This window comes from Carya illinoinensis, chromosome 13 (assembly GCF_018687715.1).
Source record: "Carya illinoinensis cultivar Pawnee chromosome 13, C.illinoinensisPawnee_v1, whole genome shotgun sequence".
Classification (NCBI taxonomy): domain Eukaryota; kingdom Viridiplantae; phylum Streptophyta; class Magnoliopsida; order Fagales; family Juglandaceae; genus Carya; species Carya illinoinensis.
The window spans coordinates 7,141,298-7,163,267 of NC_056764.1; the positions used below are offsets into that span (position 1 = coordinate 7,141,298).

At 33.9% G+C, this 21,970-nt stretch overlaps 4 protein-coding genes across 4 annotated transcripts; all 4 read left to right on the top strand.

Annotated features, from left to right (window-relative positions):
* The first annotated feature begins 792 nt into the window (after positions 1–792).
* LOC122290895 lies at positions 793–2,108 on the top strand. The gene is made up of 2 exons (XM_043098577.1): positions 793–802; positions 1,447–2,108. Exons 1-2 carry the CDS (start codon positions 793–795, stop codon positions 2,106–2,108), a joined length of 672 nt encoding a protein of 223 aa, XP_042954511.1.
* A 5,847-nt stretch (positions 2,109–7,955) lies between these two features.
* On the top strand, positions 7,956–8,732 carry LOC122290896 (secreted RxLR effector protein 161-like). The gene has a single exon (XM_043098578.1). It carries the CDS (start codon positions 7,956–7,958, stop codon positions 8,730–8,732), a length of 777 nt encoding a protein of 258 aa, XP_042954512.1.
* A 2,553-nt stretch (positions 8,733–11,285) lies between these two features.
* LOC122292806 (shewanella-like protein phosphatase 1) lies at positions 11,286–16,794 on the top strand. Its single transcript, XM_043101325.1, has 10 exons — positions 11,286–11,659; positions 12,108–12,208; positions 12,631–12,744; positions 13,052–13,264; positions 13,939–14,074; positions 14,200–14,375; positions 14,978–15,066; positions 15,153–15,222; positions 15,724–15,833; positions 16,432–16,794. The coding sequence occupies exons 1-9, from the start codon at positions 11,473–11,475 to the stop codon at positions 15,823–15,825; spliced, it is 1,188 nt and encodes a 395-aa protein (XP_042957259.1). The 5' UTR covers positions 11,286–11,472; the 3' UTR covers positions 15,826–15,833; positions 16,432–16,794.
* Positions 16,795–17,424: 630 nt separating this feature from the next.
* On the top strand, positions 17,425–21,625 carry LOC122292138 (malonyl CoA-acyl carrier protein transacylase-like). Its single transcript, XM_043100358.1, has 10 exons — positions 17,425–17,920; positions 19,125–19,210; positions 19,363–19,429; positions 19,780–19,922; positions 20,196–20,244; positions 20,344–20,481; positions 20,596–20,676; positions 20,758–20,934; positions 21,008–21,094; positions 21,209–21,625. The coding sequence occupies exons 1-10, from the start codon at positions 17,567–17,569 to the stop codon at positions 21,269–21,271; spliced, it is 1,245 nt and encodes a 414-aa protein (XP_042956292.1). The 5' UTR covers positions 17,425–17,566; the 3' UTR covers positions 21,272–21,625.
* The last annotated feature ends 345 nt before the right edge of the window (positions 21,626–21,970 follow it).

A 21,970-nucleotide genomic window follows, 5' to 3' on the forward strand; every position in this document is an offset into this window, starting at 1 on the left:
ATCAGCAGCAGTGGCTTAGTCAAAATTTAACTAACATTTGATTAGAAAATTTATTTTTATAAATTTAACTAATTACTTTTTAATAACACCAAATAACAAATCCTATAAACTTATTAATATTCTATTAAAATGTTAATTATCTAATTTATTTCCACTGTATATAATTCTTCAAACTCTAAAATTTTAACCTAAACAAATCTCAATATAGAGCTAACGTGAAAAGTGGAAGTAAGTAGAGAAAAAGAAAAACTACAATCTACTTGGTCTAATTTCATGATTTAGAAAAATTAAAAAATGTTCATTAATTTATTGAAATATTAAGAGGAAATCAAGCCATCAGAGAAATTTATAGTCATAATCAACATCAAGTAGCAGAAGCCTACCGGAAAAAAGAACATGGGTCTTTGAAGAAAGAACAAAAAAAACTTTGGGAGGCTACTGCAACAATGATCGATGTTTTGTTTATCAATGTGTGGCGTGTGTGTTAGACATTTAGTTTTCCTAGAAAACTTTTGTCTTTTCTAAAGTGGTTCACTTCATCTATCAAGTATAGGTAATTGTCCTTCATAAATAAAGTGGTGACCTTTGCTATTTTTTGATAGATGAAATAATGAGAGTAGCCTAAAAATTGTAGGAGTAATAAATGAGAATCCCTAGTCTTGCATATATAAAGGGTTTGTGTTTTCCATTAAACATACCTAAAAAGTTATAAGACAAAAGGCTAGAAGTCTCCTCCTTACAAAATCTCTAGTCTCTTTTGTAAATTTGAAACTTTCCAGTTATTAAACACAAATGGCCGGAGGTAAAATATCCTATAGATTTTTTTATTCATTAAAGTTATTTTCTTATATTTGGTATCAAAGCGGTTGCCTTTCAGTTTTGTGTTTGAATTATTAGTATTTCATTTTGTTCATACGATGGGCTTTTGAAATCCAGTTTTGTTCTTTGCATGATCAATGAATTTTGTCATAATCTATGTCGTGAGAGAAAAATGGAGTCATGATTTCAAACTTTTGTGGGCTCAATTTCAAGTTTTATTCATATTGTTGGGCCTTTGGGCTAATTTACAGTTAATTTTTTTTAAGGAGATGTCTAGTTGTATTTCTTTTAATAATGAAGGTAATGCCACAATATCCTTATTATTTAAAAGAATACATATAAAAAAAATTGGAATCTCATTGTAATTAAATCATAGGTTTTAAGGATTTATCCCTACAGGAAAATCTTTAATTTTTGTGATTTAATTAGTATAAGAAAATGATTTTTGGTATTGACAGTTAAATTTATCTTCTGCCTACAGGTGTGGATAGTTTTATTTGTTAATATTTGGAATAATTTGTCTTATAAATAAAGATGAGTAAATTTATGCTATTATGCAACCTTTCTACACATGAAGGTTAAAATTTACTTGAATTCATAGCATTAAAGTTTTTCTTGATTTTGCAGCTCTTGTACCACAATCCTTAACTGATGGTGTTTATTTTATTTCAATGCTTGATGGCACTAATTTTTCTGATTGGAAAGATTCAGTTCAATTTACCTTGGGGTATATGGACCTTGATTATGCACTCCGTGTGGAGCAACCACCTGTTGCCACGGATATGGATGCACAGGAAGTTATTAAAAATTGCCAATGGTGGGAGCGATCGAATCGCCTAAGTCTAATGCTCATAAAATCTCGCATGAGTAAGAGCATTAGAGGTTCTATTGGTGATTGCACTACAATTAAGGAATTAATGCAGGCAATTGAGGAACAGTTTGTTCACTCTGACAAGGTTTTAGCTAGTACTCTTATCAGACAATTCACTACTAAAGTCTTTGACAGTTCTAAGGGTATGCATGCATACATTACAGAAATGAGAGACATGATTTCTCAACTTAAGGGCTTAAAGATAGAGATATCTGAGCCATTCTTGGTCCATTTCATCCTTGACTCACTGTCATCTGAGTGTGGACTTTTCAAGATCTCTTATAACATACATAAGGAAAACTGGTCAGTTACGGATCTTCTGACCATGTGTGTGCAAGAAGAGGAAATGATGAAGCATAATCGACCTGAAAGTGTAAATATGGTCGTGAATGATAAAGTTAAGACCGAGAAGGGCTAAAGTGGACCTCAAAAGAAAAGGAAGCATAATGTGCCATCAAAATCCAATGGATCTAATAGCAAAAAGGTGATCTGCTTCTTTTGCAAGAAAGATGGACATGTAAAGAAGAGCTGCATCAAGTATAAAAAGTGGTTTGAAAAGAAAGGTAGCTCTATATCTCTTGTGTGTCATGAATCTTTTTTCATTGATGCTCTTAAAAATTCATGGTAGATTGACTCCAATTCTTCAATTCATATTGTGAATACATTGCAGGGTTTTCTCATCAGAAGGAAACCAACAACGAGTGAATTTTAGGTTTTTACCGGAAACAAAGGGCGATCACAAGTTGTTACGGTTGGAGTTTTTAGAATGATTCTCAAATCAGGACATGTTTTGGATTTAAATAATGTTTTTTTATATTCCAGAATTTTGTAGAAATTTAATTTTTGTTTCCAAACTTGTTATCAAAGGATACAATTTCCTTTTTAAGAATGTTATGATTGTTTTTAAGAATAAAATTCTTATTGGTTTTGGAACTTTAGTTGATAATTTGTTTAAATTAGATATTCATCATGATTTTGAAGATAATTATCTCTCTCTGAATTCAGTTGGCATTAAGAGAAACCTTTTAAATGAAAAATCTTCTCTACTATGGTATAAGAGATTGGAACACATCTCTATAGAGAGGATGAGACAGTTAGTAAAAGAATGAGTCGTACAGGATCTTAATTTTACTGACTTCAAGAATTGTGTGGACTGCATAAAAGGTAAGCAGACCATCAATAATTCTAAAGGTTCAAGAAGGAGTTCAAGTGTTGTGACGCCCCCAAATTCCGTTTGGGATTGGATGGACATTTGAAGTGTCGAGACATGTAACACAAGGTTACCTGCCCCCGTTCATGACATATAAGATGCAATGTTCCTAACATGCATCTAACATTATGCAAAATTCGCAGTGGATAAATTATTTCTTTAGCAATACTATGCACCAAATTGAAAATATCCCAAATGCTTAAAACATACTTGATATATAAAGACTCATTGAACAACTAAGATCATAACACTAGTCCAAAATGATTATGATTCAAAAAGTACTGGAGATGCAACTCCATTGTACAAGTAGTAATTTACGTTAACTACTATATTAACATTGACGTCGCATCGTCGCTCAGTCAACTGTGTCTAGTTGGTCAGCTCCTGATTCTCCTTCGGATCTTGTAACAAGATCTACCATTCGGGAGGAATAGTAGTTGAGACTACCACAGTGAGATTTGATTACAAATTTCAGCAAGTTAACGAAAAATTTCCACACAGGCTAATGATGCATGGATGACAGTAAAAGCATAAATGCATAATCAAATTCATAAGTAATTAAAGCATAACTTGGCATACAACATAGCATAATTGACATAACTTAAATTGAAACATGAACTGAACTGAACTTGACTTGACATGAACTTGATCTGAAACTTGACTTATCATGAACTTGTTCTAAAACTTGACTTAACATGAAAAATACATACTCCACAATTGTTGTGGCCCCATGTATTCTACGTGTAAATACATACTCCATAGTTGTTGTGGCCCCATGTATTTTATACAAACTTGACTTAACATGAAAAATACATACTCTACAGTTGTTGTGGCCCCATGTATTATATGAAAACTTATTCTTTAACTGCTTAAATACATATTCCACAGTTGTTGTGGCCCCATGTATTCTACATGTCACAATTGTTGTATCTCACGTAGTGTATGCGTCACAATTGCTGTGACCCCATACATAAGTAATCAAGATGAAACGTGACTGGAATACGAAAGTACTGAAGCCCTAACGTAACATAACGTGACTTGAACATAACTTGAAATACATGACCAACTTGAGATAGAAACATTTCGTAACATGTCATAACATATAATAGACAACATATTTAACATGACATACTTGTAACATTGAATATTACATGACTTGACATACATGTAATAGATGGCATACTTAGCATGACGTACTTGTAATGTACAGTAATACATAACAAAATATATTATGTAACAGATAAAAATTGATGACAGAATAAATTCTGTATAATAGACAATTACGTGATAACTTGGCATAGCATGACATATATGATAACACACATACATACACTGTAGTTCCTTTACTTAGCACACATACCAATAGACTGCTAGTAAGTTAAAAGCTAACTTACCTTGATCTCCGCGTTTCTTATAAAACCTTAAGCGCGATCACGAGGAACTGTAATTAGTGATTCTAAAAGTTAACACTAAATCACTAATAAATTGAAATATGGAAAATACTAACTTAAAGAGTACAATTTCTATTTTACTCTCTGCATGTAGGAAAATGACCGTTTTACCCATAACTTAAGGATTTTGCATACTAACTCCAAAAGTCACCAAAATTTACATGCCTCATGTAAATTTTATCCTCAATTCATATATCAATTTAGAAAAATTTAAAACTAATCACAACTATTAAAACTCCATAGGGCCAAAATTCTCATATGCTATTTCTATTGATTTTTGTTTCCAACTTGTTTTGATCAACCTTTTGATCTATGACTTATAAATATGTGATCTTCAAACCAAACCATCACATGGTTTAAAAAGATGTCCTAAAACATATATAAGTTTTTAATTCAAGATCACATGGTTAAAAATTAACCAAAACATAAATTTAGCCAAGAACATCCACACTTTAGCTTATTTGAATATCTCTTTATATAAAATTTCATATCTTTGAAACTAACATCAAATATATTCAAAATAATAATATAACATGTATATAAGATGCTTAGGATCCTCCAATAAAATTATCAAAGTCATTGGAATAGATTTAGACCACCAAAGAGTTAAACTTTCTCAAAACAGAAACTGTTTTTCCTCTTCCAGTTTCTAAGTTTCTAAATCTAAGAAATTCTTTCATCAAAACATTTAATCATGCAAAAATCCTCAACCAATAGTCATATATACATGTTAAAAATACTCCATAAAAATTTCGGACCAATATCTATCCATTAGCTTGGTCAAAAACTCTAAACTATAACATATTCTCCAGTTTATCTCCCAGAATGACCTTTCTATAGTTTACATAATATTTGACTGACCAAATAATTTTCAAATGGTACAAATAATATATCTATGTAAACTAGACTCAAAAAGAACAACTTATATGAAAGAGACTTTATGATAAAACACTTACAAAAGCTTCGAAATGGGCGTGCAAAAGAGCTCCTAAAATCTATCCGAGAGAAAGTGTTTGATATTCTTTTAAAGTAACGTGTAAATGAAGATAAGTTCGTGGGTGATGGCTGGAGATGCTTATGGATGAGATAAGGAAGATGATAAGGCTGGAGTTGAGAGTTGAGTGTGTTTTCTCCTACCCAAAATATCTATAAAAGATTATCTCAAAATATTCTATCCAATAATATCTACAAAAATCAGTTTAAGATATTTTCCAAATGTGGAGTAGACTTGGAAGAGTAAGGTGGCTAAAATCTTTCCATGTGTATTTTAAATCTCTATTCTTAAGATATTTTCCAAATGTGTATTTTGCTTAGGTGTCATGATCTCACACCTTGATTTCCTTTACAATTCCATCTAATGGTTTCTCTTTGTGCCAAGTATCTAATACTATTCATTATGTGTGGTTAAGATCTTGCCAAGTGTCCAAATAAAATTTCGTTAACCTAATTTGGACATTTCACATTGTGATTTTGAAAACACTGCGCTTAGTTGTTTACCGAGGTTACTATTCACTCCAAAAATAAACGTAATAAATTTAGTACTGAAAAATCCTAAATATTTAATTAAGCCTAGTGGTGTAGACTATAATGTGTTCTGACACTTCTAACTATCTCAAATAATTAAAATCGCATTTCTGGCACAATAGTGAGTGATAACACTAACTATGTTGACAGGCTAAAACCTATGCGATTAGTGGATTCGTGAAAGCTTATAGAGTCTTCACGAGGTTCCTAAAATCAATAGAAATTTCACAATTGAATTTCTAGCGGGCTGTTACAAGTGTTCTTGAGATTATACACATAGATATCTGTGGACCATTTTCTACCACTTGCCTGAATGGTCAGAGATATGTTATCTCATTTATTGACGACTATTCTAGGTATATGTATCTTTATCTTCTGAACGAGAAGGCTCAAGTACTAGATGTTTTCAAAGCCTATAAAGCAGAAGTAGAGAAACAAAATGAAAAGAAAATCAAGATCGTAAGATCTGATAGATGAGGGAAATATTATGGTAGGTACACAGAACATGAACAAATTAAGGGTCCATTTGCAAATTTCCTTCAGGAAGAAGGCATTGTTGTCCAATATTCAATGCCTGGTACACCATCACAAAATAGTGTTGTAGAAAGGAGTCGTATGCTAATGGATATGCTAAGAAATATGATTAGTAAATCTAATATGCAACTTTCCTTGTGGAGTGAAGCTCTTAAAACTGCAGTGTTTATATTGAATAGGGTTCCATCCAAATTTGTCTCTAAGACACATTTTGAATTGTGGAAAGGGTGGAAACCTAGTTTAAATCATATACACATATGGGTTGTCCTGCTGAAGTTAGGATTTATAATCCTAACATAAAGAAGTTAGATTCAAGGATAACTAGCAGTTTCTTTATTGGGTATTCAAATAATTCTAAAGGATATAGATTTTATTGTCCCAATAATAGCCCTCGAATTGTCGAATCTAAAAATGCAAAATTTCTTGAGGATGTTGAACCTAGTGGGAGTGTGAATCCTCAAGAGGTCACTTTTGAGGAAACACCTGAACGTGCTACTTTGCCTTCTTTTGGAGAAAGAATGGTTGTATTAAGGCAAAATAGATCGTAAGATCATGTGATGACACCAATTCAAGTACAACATGTTCCCGTAAATGAGGTTCAATCTGAAGTTATTCCGCATTTACAGTTTGAGCCAATTGAGTCATCTCCAAATGATGAAGTAATGGCTCTAAGAAGATCCTCAAGAATACCTATGCCTGTTATTTCAGATGATTACATTGTATACCTAACTGAGTCTGATTTTGACATTGGACTTCCATAAGACCCAATTACGTTTTCACAAGCCATGAGTGGAGATAAATCTACATTTTGGTTGGATGCTATGAAAAATGAGTTAGAATCCATTTATAAGAGCCAAGTCTGAGATCTCGTCGAATTACTAGAAGGGGCAGCAACAGTTGGCTGCAAATGGGTTTATAAAACCAAACGAGATTCTTCTGATAATATCGAACGATATCAGGTTAGACTTGTCGCTAAAGGATTCATTCAGAAAGAAGACATTGATTATCATGAAACCTTCTCTCCTGTCTCTAAGAAGGATTTGTTGAGGATAATCATGGCTTTAATAGCTCATTTTGATTTAAAGTTATATCAAATGGATGTGAAAATGACTTTTCTTAATGGGGATCTTGATGAAGTGGTATACATGAAACAACCTGAGGGTTTCAGTGACGACAGTCATAAAGTATGTAAATTGAATAAGTCTCTTTATGGACTAAAACAAGTTTTCCGTCAATGGTATTTAAAGTTTCACAAGATTATTATCTAATACGATTTTATTGAAAATCTTGTTGATCAATATATATACTTTAAAGTTAGTGGAAGCAAATACATTTTCTTAGTCCTATATGTAGACAATATTCTTCTTACAAGCAGTGATTTGAGATTGTTACATGAGACTAAACAATTTCTCTCCCAAAACTTTGAAATGAAGGATATGAGTGAGCCTCTTATGTCATTGGCATAGAGATTCACAAAGATAGGAAACAAAGAGTCTTAGGACTGTCTCAAAAGGCCTACATTGAAAAAGTTTTATAGAGATTCAGTATGAAAGATTGTAAAGCGTCTGTAGCTCCTATAATCAAAGGTGATAAATTTCATAAAGGACAATCACGTGAAAATGCATTAGAACAAGATCAGATGAAAAGTGTACCTTATGCATCTGCAGTGGGTAGCTTGATGTATGCTCAAATTTGTACCCGTCCAGACATATGTCTAGCAGTTGGATTATTGGGTCGCTATCAAAGTAACCCAGGACTTCAACATTGGATAGCTACAAAGAAGGTGATGCGGTATTTGCAAGGAACTAAGAATTACATGCTAACCTACAGGCATACAGAAAATTTGCAAGTGGTTGGCTATTCAGATTCGGATTTTGTCGGTTGTGTAGACACCAGAAAGTCTATTTCTGGATATATCTTTCTTCTTGCTGAAGGAGCTATATCTTGGAAGAGTACGAAGCAATCTATAGTTGCTACGTCTACTATGGAGGCACAATTTATTGCGTGCTATGAAGCAACGACACAAGCCATATGGTTGAAGAATTTTATTTCTGGTTTTAAAATTGTCGATTCTATTCAAAAACCAATAAAGATTATTTGTGATAATACCGCTGCAGTGTTATTCTCAAAGAACAATAAAAGAGGAAGCAGAAGCAAGCATATCGACATAAATTATTTAAGTGTGAGAGAGAGCATCAAATATAATGTGGTGTATATTGAGCACACCAGTACAGATTTGATGTTAGCTGATCTAATGACTAAAGGTTTATCGGTAAAACAGTTTCAGGGTCATGTGGATCATATAGGCCTAACTAAAGTGTAATTTCTCATGTCACTGTATATTTCACAAAGAATAAAGTTGAATTTAGTTTCAGTTTTGTGCATAAAGTAACGAATTCATCATATCCATTGGGTGATTAAGTTGGACTCGAATGACTTTTAATAGTTGTTCATAAAGTATTTTTAAGGAATACTGTGTATTGTGACACATGGAAGGGAAATGTTCACTATAAAGAGCAATACTACCATGGTTCGTATATAGGATACCTTAACAGAATTAAGGGCATTATTTTAGCCATTTCGGTTTTACCTATTAAGTGAACCAAGTGGGAGAATGTTAGACTTTTGGTTTTCCTAGAAAACCTTTGTTTTCTCTAAATTGGTTCGTTTCATCTAAGATGATACACTTCATCTATCAAGTATAGGTAATTACCCTTCATAAATAAAGTGGCGACCCCTGCTATTTTTTTATAGATGAAATAATGAGGGCAGCCTAAAAGTTGTAGGAGTAATAAATAAGGGTCTATAGTCTTGCATATATAAAGGAGCTTGTGTTTTCCATTAGACATACCTAAAAAGTTTTAAGGCAAAAGGCTAGAAGTCAATTCCCTACAAAATCTTTAGTCTCTTTTGTAGATTTGAAACTTTCTAATTATCAAGCATAAATGGCCGGATGTAAAAGATCCTATAGATCTTTTTATTCATTAAAGTTATTTTCTTATAGTACGATGAAGATAAAAGCGAAAATATTAATTTATGGCCCAAAAATTATTTAGTCGGTAGTTTGGAATGGTTAAAATTAAAGTATAATTGTGAGTCTGGTATATGAAATTTTTAAATAACTTAGCTAGGCCAACATTTAACTTTGGTTAAGCCACTATTAATGCTCTAAACTTACAAATTGATATCTTTATATTGTAAAATTATTTTTATTAAAAAATAAATTTAACATGTAATATAAAATCATTTAATTTGTGAATTTATTTTAATTAGATTTTCTCGTGATCATGGTACTTCAAGTACTGTCTTAAGTTCTAAACAAAATTGGACTCAACATTTACTTCAAATTGCAATACCCGCTTTTAAAAAAACTTAGCTAATGAATCCTTTTAACAATTGTATTTTTGCGACCATCCATTAGACCATATAGTTTATTTTGCCACAATTAATTGTAATATCTAAATTGTCCTATACTTAATCTCGTCTTTTGAATATTGGTTGAGGCTCTCTTCTCTCTTGATTCTATTTTTTTAATTAGTATTGGGTGTCCAAGAATAACGTCCCGACTAATCTTAGGGATGAGCAATGAGTTTTTCATAAATACACATTAAGTAATTTAAAAAAAAATGTTCCAATCCAATGACCTTTAAAGATTATTTACACTCAAGGAAATTTGAACCTTAAATCTCGAGGGAGCATACTCCCAAATCCAAAACCTTTACCAGTTGAGCCAACCCACAATGACATAAACATATCTTCCTTCTTTTTAGTTGCACACTTGTTTACAAATTGTTGGGGACAAATCATAGATCATGTTTTTAAGGATCACTGAGATCAGGGATTCGACTCCAAAATATCAAATAAATAGAGTTGCCATTCGGTTAAAGAACCATTGACTTAAGACCAACAATAATTAAATATGAGAGGAAGAGGCCGAAACGGAACTGGTTCACAATAAAAAGCATAAGATAAATTTATAAATAATTGTATTAAATAAGTTTACACGCATGAAAAGATCTTATAAAATAAATTTTAAATTAACGTAATTTTATAAAAATAATTTTACAAATTACTTTTATAAAATTATTTGATAATGTTGTTTTAAGTGTGCTGTAATTATGAATCCTATTTTTTTTTTTTTCCCAATCTGTATTTTCTTGCCTGACAATTAAATTTACATATTAGCGTCCCCAAACAAACCATTAAATTATAATCATGCATAATTTAAGAATCTTTAAATTTATCATTTACGAAAAGGAAAATGATACACACTAACTTATTTTTTCAATATTTTATATAATTATATTTTAAATAAGGATTATTTTTATAAAATAATTTAAAAAAATAATACTATTATTTACATAATTTATATAGTAAAATTTGATTTATAAAATTTATATTTTAAATTAAATTATATCATATAAATATTGTATTATATGCATCCACTTAACAATATAATTTCTCTTTTACAGGCGAATTCGCGAACTGATTGCAGACGAAACACCATGATAGATGACGTCAAATTTTTTATACATTTTATATTACTATTTTCCTATTTTATATAGAATAATTTACATATAATTATAAATTATACAACCATCACGTAATTATTTAAAAAAATAATATTTATTAACAAAAAATTAATTTTTTATATAAATTTTATATTTTATTTATTTTTTTAAAAATAATTATATAAAGATTACATAATTTATAATTATAAATATCTTTTATCTTTCATATATCTACTTTTTTTTTTATTTATTTTTAATAGAAAACAAATTCTTTTAGTACTTATCATCAGTCTGTCCTGACACTTGTAACTCCACGTCTTCCTTATTTATAATTTATTATCAGTTTAAATTGCCAGTGCGAAAGGATATTTCAATTTCTGACCGTAAAGAGCTAGGAAAAGAACGAGGAGAACGAAAGGAAAAACGATACCAAATACTTGGCTGAGGAGCTGTGTCTTTCTCACGACTATTGGCCATGCTTTCTCTCTTTTGTTTTGCTCTCTTCAGAATAAGAGCAATGGAGATAAATGGCCACTAGTATATGCGCAAGATATGGTTTCGCTTTGCCTAACTCCTTTGCCACCTTCACCACCACCTGCCCACCCTCGCAAACTCTTTGAATCTTCTTCTTTGTCTTTGAATAGTTATCGTTCTATCGCGGGAGGAGCTTTAAAGCCCATAGTCGTTAATGGAAACCCACCCACTTTTGTTTCCGCTCCTGGGCGCCGAATTGTTGCTGGTTTGTTTTCACCGCACGTCCTTGTTCTTCTTCTTTGTATTTTTTGGTATTTTTTGGCTTTACAAAGTAGACTTCGGTATGCCCGATTGCCCATGTTATCTTTGATGGTATATTTGGATTGTTTTTTGCCCTTGATTTGTAGAAGTTGGGTGGCAGGCATTCAGTTACTGACATTAGAATTTGAATGGCTAGTTCCTGTGTTTTACTTCTGTCATGGCTTTGGAAATGAATGGCACAGAAAGTCCAATTAAATTTAGCATTTTCTAGGCAATATTTAGCTGTCTACTGAAAGAACCTGAGTCCACCCGTTTGATAAAATTGCAAATTCTGTATGTGGAACTCCTTTTTTATTTACTAACCAAAAGATTTAGCTGCCATAAGTCGTTTCACCAAATATTTGTATTTTGTATTTAGATATCCTGTCTTCTTATTTGACATGCATGTACAGTTGGGGATCTTCATGGAGACCTTGACAAAGCAAGATGTGCACTTGAGATGGCTGGCGTGTTGAGTTCTGATGGTCAAGACTCATGGACAGGTGGAGAGACGGTATGCTCTTTACTTGCACGAGAAGAAAAGTTAGCGTTGAGTTCGTGAGGAAGTCTATTATAATTAAGTTCTGCTGCAGTTCTATACTTGCTATATGTGAATTTACAATTGCTATTTGTTTCATGCCAGAGTAATGAAATAGTATACAATTAAGTAAATGAGAAGAGATGCAATTCACGAAATTGGGGGATATATAAATTTATAGAGCCAATGAGCAATTACTTGCCACATTGAGAGGGTTGGCTTGTGAAATACACTTTAAAAAGATATACTATCTTCTTATTGGTCCATTCTGAGCATGAAAGGACTAGATGTGCAGTTCTCTAGATGAATTGCCCATGTAGGGAGCTTATTGTGTTATTCTTCTGCTGAAAGCAGGTAAGTTCCTACAGCTTTTATTGGTTCTTTCTTTGCTGACTCAGGTATTAGTTCAGCTTGGAGATATACTAGATCGAGGTGAAGATGAGATAGCTATTTTATCCTTGTTGAGATCATTGGATATACAGGCAAAAGCCGAAGGTGGAGCAGTTTTTCAGGTTTGTGCTGCTAAAAGTGAACAGCTCTGAACACTCTTGCAAAAATGCATGTGATGCTCAAGTCACTCTCTTGTAATGATTTTCTATTCATGTGTTAGGGAAGGATGATGTTTCTATTTGACATCTTAAGATAGCTATTAACTCCAAGAAAGTGTCACTGATTCGTTTGGATTCCCTCTTTCAAATTTCTGAGTTGTTGTACTTATTCTAGTTGACTTGAAAAAGTGTTTCTGAAACTTTTGGAATTACCTTTCTAAATCTTCTTATCTCAGTTTATATGCTGTTAACATTCTTCATCTGGTTTTAGGTGAATGGGAATCATGAGACCATGAATGTTGAAGGGGATTTCAGATATGTTGAATCAGGGGCATTTCACGAGTGTGTGGATTTCCTTGAATACTTGGATGAATGCAGATGTGACTGGGAAGAAGCTTTTGTTAGCTGGATTGGTGTGGCTGAAAGATGTAAAGAAGATAGGAAAATGTCCCAAAATTATTGGGGTCCATTGAACTTGGTGAAGGTACCAAAATTCTCTTTCCTATTAATTAACTTTTGGAACTAATAGTTTTTATCTTGTTTTCTTCTCAATAGTCAGGAACAACTGTTGATAAATGGTTTCTGTTATTCTTTTTACTAGTACTTTGTTGATATTAGACTATGAGAAAAAGGTTCCTGTTGGCAGCCACATTGTCTGGCTCACTTCCATTCATAAAATTGGAAGCGCATGAATATAGGTTGAAGTTTAGATGAGTAGATCTTACGTGGGGCAGCTTGAGGCGACTTTCTTCAAACCAATGATTTTTTGACGTGGACAGGCTTAAAATTTTAGCTGAGTGACAATTTAACTTCATAATTGCTCTTGTCCTCTCTTCATCTATACTGCTTACAATTAAATGGCAAAGCTTCGAGTGTCCAGGCATGAGACATAAGCTTCAAAATACCTCTTCTTTTTATCATCAAATAACTGAATGTGTGGGCTATTATGTACTTATTTTAGTATCGTATTTCCTGATGAAAGTCTTGTAAAGGAAACAAATATGGTGGAAAGAGCTATGAGTGTTTGTTTTCCATATGAAAACTTCTTGTCATGTTTGATTTCTTAAATAAGATATTAGCTATCCAGCATCTCTTAAAAATGAATAGTTTCTATTTTCTCAATATTATTGTAATAACATTATTCAAACATTAAGACAGAGGCAAAAGGGGGTGATAGCCAGATCTATGCTCCTGAGACCAGGTGGTCTATTGGCATGTGAGTTGGCGCAGCATGCTGTTATACTTAAGGTTAATGACTGGGTCTTCTGTCATGGTGGCCTTCTTCCTCATCATGGTAATATAATACTGTCATTTGGATGAAGAGATTTTATTGTAAAATCATTGCCTGTTCAAACCTAGAAAAGCAATGTTTTTTCATTTTCTTTGAAATGCCTGATAGGAGTGTTGATCATTCTGCAGTTGCGTATGGCATTGAAAGGATGAACAGGGAAGTATCTCATTGGATGAGAGGTCTCAGTGAGGGTGAAAATAGTCCTCAGGTCCCTTTCATTGCTACCAGGGGTTATGACAGTGTTGTATGGAACCGCCTATACTCGTCAGATATTTCAGATTTGGAGGATTATCAGATTAAGCAGGCAAGTCTTTCTAAACGACACTGTATATTTTCCCTTTCTTATTCAAGAAATCTGCTGATACTTGAATAACATAAATTGATTTTCACCTGGAAAATATGCTAGCTCTAACAGCAAATCTAGGGTGTTTGTTTGTTGATTTGGATATCTGTCATCATGAATCTGAATTGCTTTCTATTTGTTTTGAACTTTTGTTGAAAAGTGATGAAGGTGGACTACAAAGAACAACATTGATTTTGTACTGTTGTGATATTCATATTTTGTGACTCGTGTTGGGCTTTTTGTGTGGAGCTTGGTTTTGTTTTGTGGCGGCCTGATTTGTTGATCCAACCCAACAAGGATTTGTTGCAGTTTTTCAGTGGATTTTCAATGAGGCTTGGGCCATGGAGCTGGTTTTGGTGGATTTTTTAAACCCGATTTTAGAGCCTAAACCGCTCCGACCTGATCCCTAATTAGGGTTAAAAAATACTCTGCAGCTGCGTGGACTTAGGCATGTTGCTGAATCACGTAAATTTTGTGTGTCTTGTGTGCTTGATTTCATTTTTGCTTTACGTTTTTCTCTTATCGTTCACGACATCTTGGTACTAAAAGTATATGCTTCTCAGATTCATGCTATTCTTGAGGAGACATTGCAAGCAGTTGGTGCAAAAGCAATGGTGGTGGGGCACACTCCTCAAACTGTTGGGGTGAATTGGTATGGAAATACACTTCATTATGGGTATATTACTACAAAGTTATTTGATATCTTCAAAGTCTGACCATACTTTCCAAATTCTGCAGTAAATACAACTCTAGCATATGGCGCATTGATGTGGGAATGTCCAGCGGAGTTCTTAATTCAAGGCCAGAGGTAAACTTAAAATCACTGTCACCTGAGATTATTGTGTCAAAACGTTAAAGATCTGACTCAATTGAGCCACTCTCTCTGGCATCACTCTATGTAGAGCGCTTACCTCTTTCATACATTACTGGTGTGTTCTACAACAACTTCACTGGCCACCCAAGGGGAATGGTTTAAGTGTAACACAATAAGGGCATTTACTTTTAGTCCCTTGTCTTCAATTTTTTGGGTGATCACGGTTTGTCTGAATGTACATGAGCCCTGGGGCTAGAGTTTCTGGGGTTTGATATTTGCGGGAGGCATAGCTCTTTCTCCAATCATGAATCTTGAGTTGTGCAAGTGAATTCTTTTTGTCATTTATGAGCTGCTCTGATTGGTTTTTATGATAAGTCCATCTCAAAAGCTGAATTCATTTCCATTTATCTCTTACAAGCTTCAGTTTCTGCTTGATATTACATTTATATTGTAAAAAGGAATTGGGAAATAACTGTTTTGATATCTGTTTACCAGGTTCTAGAAATAAGAGATAATATGGCAAGAGTTGTGAGGAGCAGAAGAGACACATATAATCAACTCCAACTTGCTGATTATACAAATAATCAATCAAAATGAAAGAAGAGGTATGATAAAAAAAAAAACAAGTAGTTTCTCTCTCTCTCTCTCTCTCTCTCTCTCTCTCCCTCCTCTTAAATCTTGTTCTATTACAGTCTTAACTACACATTCAGCAAGGACACACCACTCGGTGCTGCACTTTTTGCATGTTGAGAACCTCTTTTTTGTTTCTTCGTTTTTAGAGCTTGGATGCCCATGCCATAATGCTTTCTCTAATACATGTGATTTTAACTACTGTATTGGTCAGTACTTTTTTGGTTGTTGATAAGTTCCTGTTTTAGCAAATGATGTATGAGATTCATTTGATAAGAGTTAAGGATGCCCATTTCAACAGATAAAATATAGAGATTAGTAGTGGTTTCTAATTAAAGACCTTAAAAATGTCAGACACTACCAACTTGAGTATAAAATTCAAGGCATCTTGAAATTTTTAAGACACTACCAACTTGAGTATAAAATTCAAGGCATCTTGAAATTTTGATGTTTTAAGGACGGTAGACAATTGAATATCGACACTGCACCGTCTTTGATGGCAAATTAGCAAGATTCTAGGTGTAAGAACAATCAAATGTAAATTTTACTAATTTTTGTTGTATGCGTTTGCAGTAAATACTGTCGATACTCTCGACTCCTATACAGTTATGATATACCTTGTATTCTATCAGCGGTCTACATTCTTCACCTTTGGAAAAAAATAGGTCGAATGGTGGCAAAGAAGCAGAGTTAGAGGGCACAAGAAGTGGCAAAGCAAGCATATTTGATGCTGAAAAGCGAAATTATTCTTTGGCCTGGCTTTGATGTAAATGGAATTTCTTACACTGGATGTAAAATTCATTCATGCCATCAATGAAAGTTGTAATTATATTTCTGAGTATAAAAGAGATCAAGAGAAGATATAATTCCTATATAGAAGAACTCATTCTAAGAACTTTTGTTCATATGATATGTTGTGCGAACCCTTTGATACAATTTGTTGTTTCTTTTACAATATCTACTGGGCTAATTTTCTAGCTCGAGACGTTCTGCTTTGTGAATCCCTCCCGCTATAATGCAACTCAACCAAGGAGACAGTTTGTAGACTCATTGTAAAAGAAGCGTTACTTTTATAAATAAATTTTATAAATATATATGATACCCAAGAAAAGTTTGACATAAGAAACGAAATACTGAGGAGGTTCTTGGAAAACGAGATGAGATAAGAATTTTGTGAATAATAATAAAATATTTTATGAATAATATTAAGATAGCTTGAGTTTTAAAAAATGTGAGAAAAAATTAAATAAATAATATTATAAAATAAAAATATTGTTATGATATAATTTTTTAATATAATTTTTATTTTAAAATTTAAAAAAATTAAATTATTTTTTATTAAGAATTTTTAAAAATTGAAACAATTAATCATAAATATATAAAATTTCTTAGTGAAACGTAATTTAAATAAAATGATTGTTTATTTAAACAGTGGATATAAAATTGTGGATGGAAAGTAAAATTGATGGGAAAGAAAAAAAAAGAAAAAAAAAAAAAGTAGTTGTACGGAAAAAATTAACCTAGACAACAATTTTTTTGTCTACTCCTACAAACGTTAATCCGTCAGTGGTAGAAGCCTCCGACAGTTGGCCGGTTTCCTTAGTTTTCACGCCCATCTCCAACGTCCACCTTCGTAAACTCCGCTAAACTAAACACCCCCTGCGCATATATCGCCAACCCTTCACACCCGCAGACGCAGTCTTTATATATGCACTCTCTTCTACTTCACCATCATCATCTTATCCTGCGCACACCCTCTTCTTCTTCCTCGTCCTCTTCACGCTTCGCTGCTCTTTCGCTCTTCACCATGACTACCTCTCCTTCCTCCCTAACTCTCCCTTCCATTTCTCTCCAGAAGCTTCCTTCTTTCAATGCCTCTCATTCATTCAAGAGCTCCAATTCCTCTTTTTGGTTCAGGAATGTGACTCTTCGGAGTGCTAGAGATCGAAATCTTGACGGATCTAGGGTTTTTATGAGTGCTTCGGTTGGCTCCCAGGCCGTTATCGACGATGCTTTGTTCTCGGAGTATAAGCCCAGCTCTGCTTTCCTGTTTCCTGGTCAGGTAGTTTGACGTTTCGTTTTACTTTTGTTATATGTCGGCACGGATGTACATTTATTTACTAAATTATATAAAATCTCTATCAATTATTTAAAAAAAAAATCAAATCATTGAGTAATTGAGACGAAAAGTTCTGGTTTTGGGATTAATTTGATAACAAATTGCCAATCAGAATTGTTGAGGTAAAAGAGTTCATTCGTGTAGTATAAGGCGGTGAGTAACATTGGACTCTCCGCTGAATTGAATAGTTAGTCCGTTTTCTTTAATAACTAAAGTGAATAAGTAATCCTTCTATTTGTAGCTTCATAAAGCACTATATATTATCCTTCCATTACTGTTGAACCATTCCGATAACATTATATCATAACTATATGTTTGTGCAGAATGAAATGGTTTAATTTTGTAAATTCTTGAAATTGACCATATGCTTTGAATAGAAAAAGAATGCCATAGAAAAAGAATGCCCTCTTAGTTTCTAATTTCAATGATAATGCGGTTTCAACGAGACTGAATAATGATTGTATAAAAGGAAGTAACTAATGGAAATATGGCGGAAAAAGAAATGCTGTTATGAAATCAACCGAGGTTTGGAGGAGAGGACGATAAGAACAGTAGAAAGGGCTTCTTCTATGCTGGGGGAGAGAGACGCTTGGGAGTCCACCAATAAACCATCCACATGCATGTTGAAATACCACTTCATCCTCTAAGCTTAAGACTCTAGGTTGGTTTTGGCTCAATTGTGTATATTATTTGAATGGTTTGCCCATTGGCCGTGTATTGTGGACAATTGTGAGGGAGTTGAAGCCTCGACTATTTTGGAAATCAAGTTAACCACTAATCCACTTGTTTTCAATTGCTAGAGCGGTCTTTGTGCTGCCCTTTCAGCTCAGTTTTGTAGCAATTCATCCTAGCTGCAATCAAGCATGAAAGTGGCCGTTTACTTTCTGGTTTGGCCTAGAGTGAAATACCAAAACGTACACAAGACAAGTTTCTGAATCACACAGTTCAGGGTGAAGACCAAGGAAGTTTAGAGAGAAATTAGTTTATACGCCATTGTAGAGCATAATATATTAATTTCATTGAGGAGTTTATCTTTGCTTAAATTCATTTTTGTTATCTAATGAGCATAGAACTCATATTTTCTTCGGAAAATACATCATCTGACATTGTGCTTCTTGTTTCTGTGTTTTATTGTTTTTAATCTCAGGGTGCCCAAGCAGTTGGTATGGGAAAGGAAGCACAGAATGTGCCTGCTGCTGCAGACTTGTACAAGAAAGCAAATGATCTATTAGGGTAGAAATAATTAACTAACTTTGTACTATTTTCTGTGATTTCGAGCTTTTTGTTTTAAGCCTGGGAAACTGTATTTCAGTCCATATTCTGATCATTTTCTCATGATTAATAAAAATGGTATATGTGCGACATGACATTTCTCTTGCAAGCAGGTTTGACCTTCTGGATATTTGCGTCAATGGACCAAAAGAGAAGCTAGATTCCACTGTTATTAGCCAGGTATTCCACCTGAACATTTTTACTGGTTTCTGTCACAACGTTTTATTACAATTATAATTAGTGTAGAGAACGACAAGCTGCTCTGTATTATTTATATAACTGCATAGACTTCATTTAACAACTGAAAAACATTATTTTAGTCCTTTTTTTGAACTTCTAAGATCTCTACTCTTTAGTCCCTTCTCTGCTTTAGTATTTCCTTATTATTTCTGATGGAACTTCTTCACTTTTTATAATGCTACATTGAATTGCTAATGCTATTGAATTTCGACTATCTTATCCATTTTTATTATGGAAGAAGATTTCCAATTGACATTTATTAGTCAGCATCTGATACTGTACTTCTGCAGCCAGCTATCTATGTCACGAGTCTAGCTGCTGTAGAGTTACTTCGTGCACGTGATGGAGGTCAGCAGCTAATTGATTCTGTTGATGTCACATGCGGTCTTAGCCTGGGAGAATATACAGCTCTGGCATTTGCTGGGGCTTTTAGGTGCGTCATCCAACTCAACAAAATTACTTGCATGTGTAACTTTTTCCATGTGAAACCAACATTGCGCTACATGAACACAAAGAAATCAGATAGATAGCCACACCCTTCTATTAATGTATGTTTAGCATATCATTTGCACAATAGAATAGGAGATTATCACACCCATAGACTCCTGACTTACCTGCCTTTCTAATTCATATGTCTGAAATCCTTTACTTTCCTTTCATTCTTGTATTGACATATCCTTGTTCTGGATTTCTTTTAATCTGTAAGCTTTGAGGATGGACTCAAGCTGGTCAAATTAAGGGGAGAAGCTATGCAGGTACCCATCCCATAATTGGTAACAATTGTTGTAGTCTTATATTCCACATATATATTTGTACTTCCTTCTAGCTCTTTGGTTTTTTTGGACTGGCTCTAGGAAGCTGCCAATGCTGCTAAAAGTGCCATGGTCAGTGTAATAGGACTGGATTCAGAAAAGGTCCAGCAGTTATGTGATGCGGCCAATCAAGAAGTTGATGAAGCTGATAAAGTTCAGATTGCAAATTACCTATGTCCTGTAAGATTCTTTTAAATCTGCCTTTTATTTTGATCAGCCGAGCTGGTTAATTTGCTTCTCCACTAATGTGATGTACATTTGATTCTTTTCATTGGATGTATTTTACTATGGTAGGGAAATTATGCTGTATCTGGAGGTGTGAAAGGAGTGGAAGCAGTAGAAGCCAAAGCAAAATCATTCAAGGCTCGAATGACGGTATTTCTCTCTTTAAATTTGAGCGCTGTCTAGTGCCATCTTTCCACCGGCAATAAAGCTGCCTCTTACCTCTTTTCTCAGGTGCGCCTAGCTGTTGCTGGTGCTTTCCACACCAGTTTTATGGAACCAGCTGTCTCCAGATTGGAAGCTGCATTAGCAGCTACTGAGATCAGAACCCCAAAAATACCAGTTATCTCCAATGTTGATGCACAGCCACATGCGGATCCTGACACAATTAAGAAGATACTGGCACGCCAGGTATGCTAATCATAACTTGCACTTCTCAACCTTCATCTGGAAATATAAATGCATCATAAATGTAAAATTACAGGTGACTTCACCTGTTCAATGGGAAACAACAGTGAAGACTCTCCTGACCAAGGGGCTGAAGAAGAGTTATGAATTGGGACCTGGAAAGGTATAATATTCTAGCTTCAAGCCTTGGGATGTCTACTAAAATCAGGGACACAAACTCGTTAAAGTCAATTCTTAATGAGCTCTCTCATCTGTTCCTTGTAAATTTTTTTATCAGGTTATTGCCGGCATTGTGAAAAGAATGGACAGGAGTGCTGACATTGAGAATATAGGTGCTTGAGAAAGTCATTGGAAGTAGCTCCTTCAGCGGCATCTTGCGGTGGTCATATTCAAGAACAACCCAGATACTACATTAGGTTGGATTTTTTTGGCTAGTATAGACCGGTATGAGATTTTTCTTTGGCTCCATACCGTAGCAGTTTGAGAGTTAACTTCACTTTCATCGATGTTCATGACTGGAAAAATAAAAAAATAAAAAATCCAGTTCTGTATTGTAAGGAATCTATTTATTATGGTAGTGCATTGAGGGTTAGTGGTGGCGATAGGCCCATATTTATAGTTTGGTGCATTGTATAAGATAGAAGGGAATCATCAGTTTGATTTTTATCTTATGTGATTCAATTGGCTTTCATCAGTTTGTGACTGATTAATCCTAAGCCCTTTGATATTTAACCATCACGAGGAATTAACATTCCACACGAAGAAAATTAGAAAACATATTATGCCATCCAACAATGAACAGAAGCACTTTATGATGCTGTTTTGCTTCACAGCAAAGTATCTTTGTGTTGGCAATTCAATTGCAATCTCACAAAAAGAACCAAGAACAAACAAGACAATAAGGGAAAGGAAAATGGTGTCCCCCGGAGCCACCCACAAACCCAACAACAAAAAATGTGATCTCTATTTAGAAAGCTTAAGGTTGGGTTTGGGCGTTGAGAAGTGTTGGGGTACAAGATCAAGATGCATATGGCTATGA

Coding starts and splice junctions, on each gene's coding strand:
- LOC122290896 (XM_043098578.1), top strand. CDS start 7,956: ATGAAAGATTGTAAAGCGTCTGTAGCTCCTATAATCAAAGGTGATAAA.
- LOC122292806 (XM_043101325.1), top strand. CDS start 11,473: ATGGTTTCGCTTTGCCTAACTCCTTTGCCACCTTCACCACCACCTGCC. Junction 13,265..13,938: donor GTCCATTGAACTTGGTGAAG/GTACCAAAATTC, acceptor ACATTAAGACAG/AGGCAAAAGGGGGTGATAGC. Junction 14,075..14,199: donor TGGCCTTCTTCCTCATCATG/GTAATATAATAC, acceptor ATCATTCTGCAG/TTGCGTATGGCATTGAAAGG.
- LOC122292138 (XM_043100358.1), top strand. CDS start 17,567: ATGCACTCTCTTCTACTTCACCATCATCATCTTATCCTGCGCACACCC. Junction 19,430..19,779: donor ATTCCACTGTTATTAGCCAG/GTATTCCACCTG, acceptor GTACTTCTGCAG/CCAGCTATCTATGTCACGAG. Junction 21,095..21,208: donor ATGAATTGGGACCTGGAAAG/GTATAATATTCT, acceptor TTTTTTTATCAG/GTTATTGCCGGCATTGTGAA.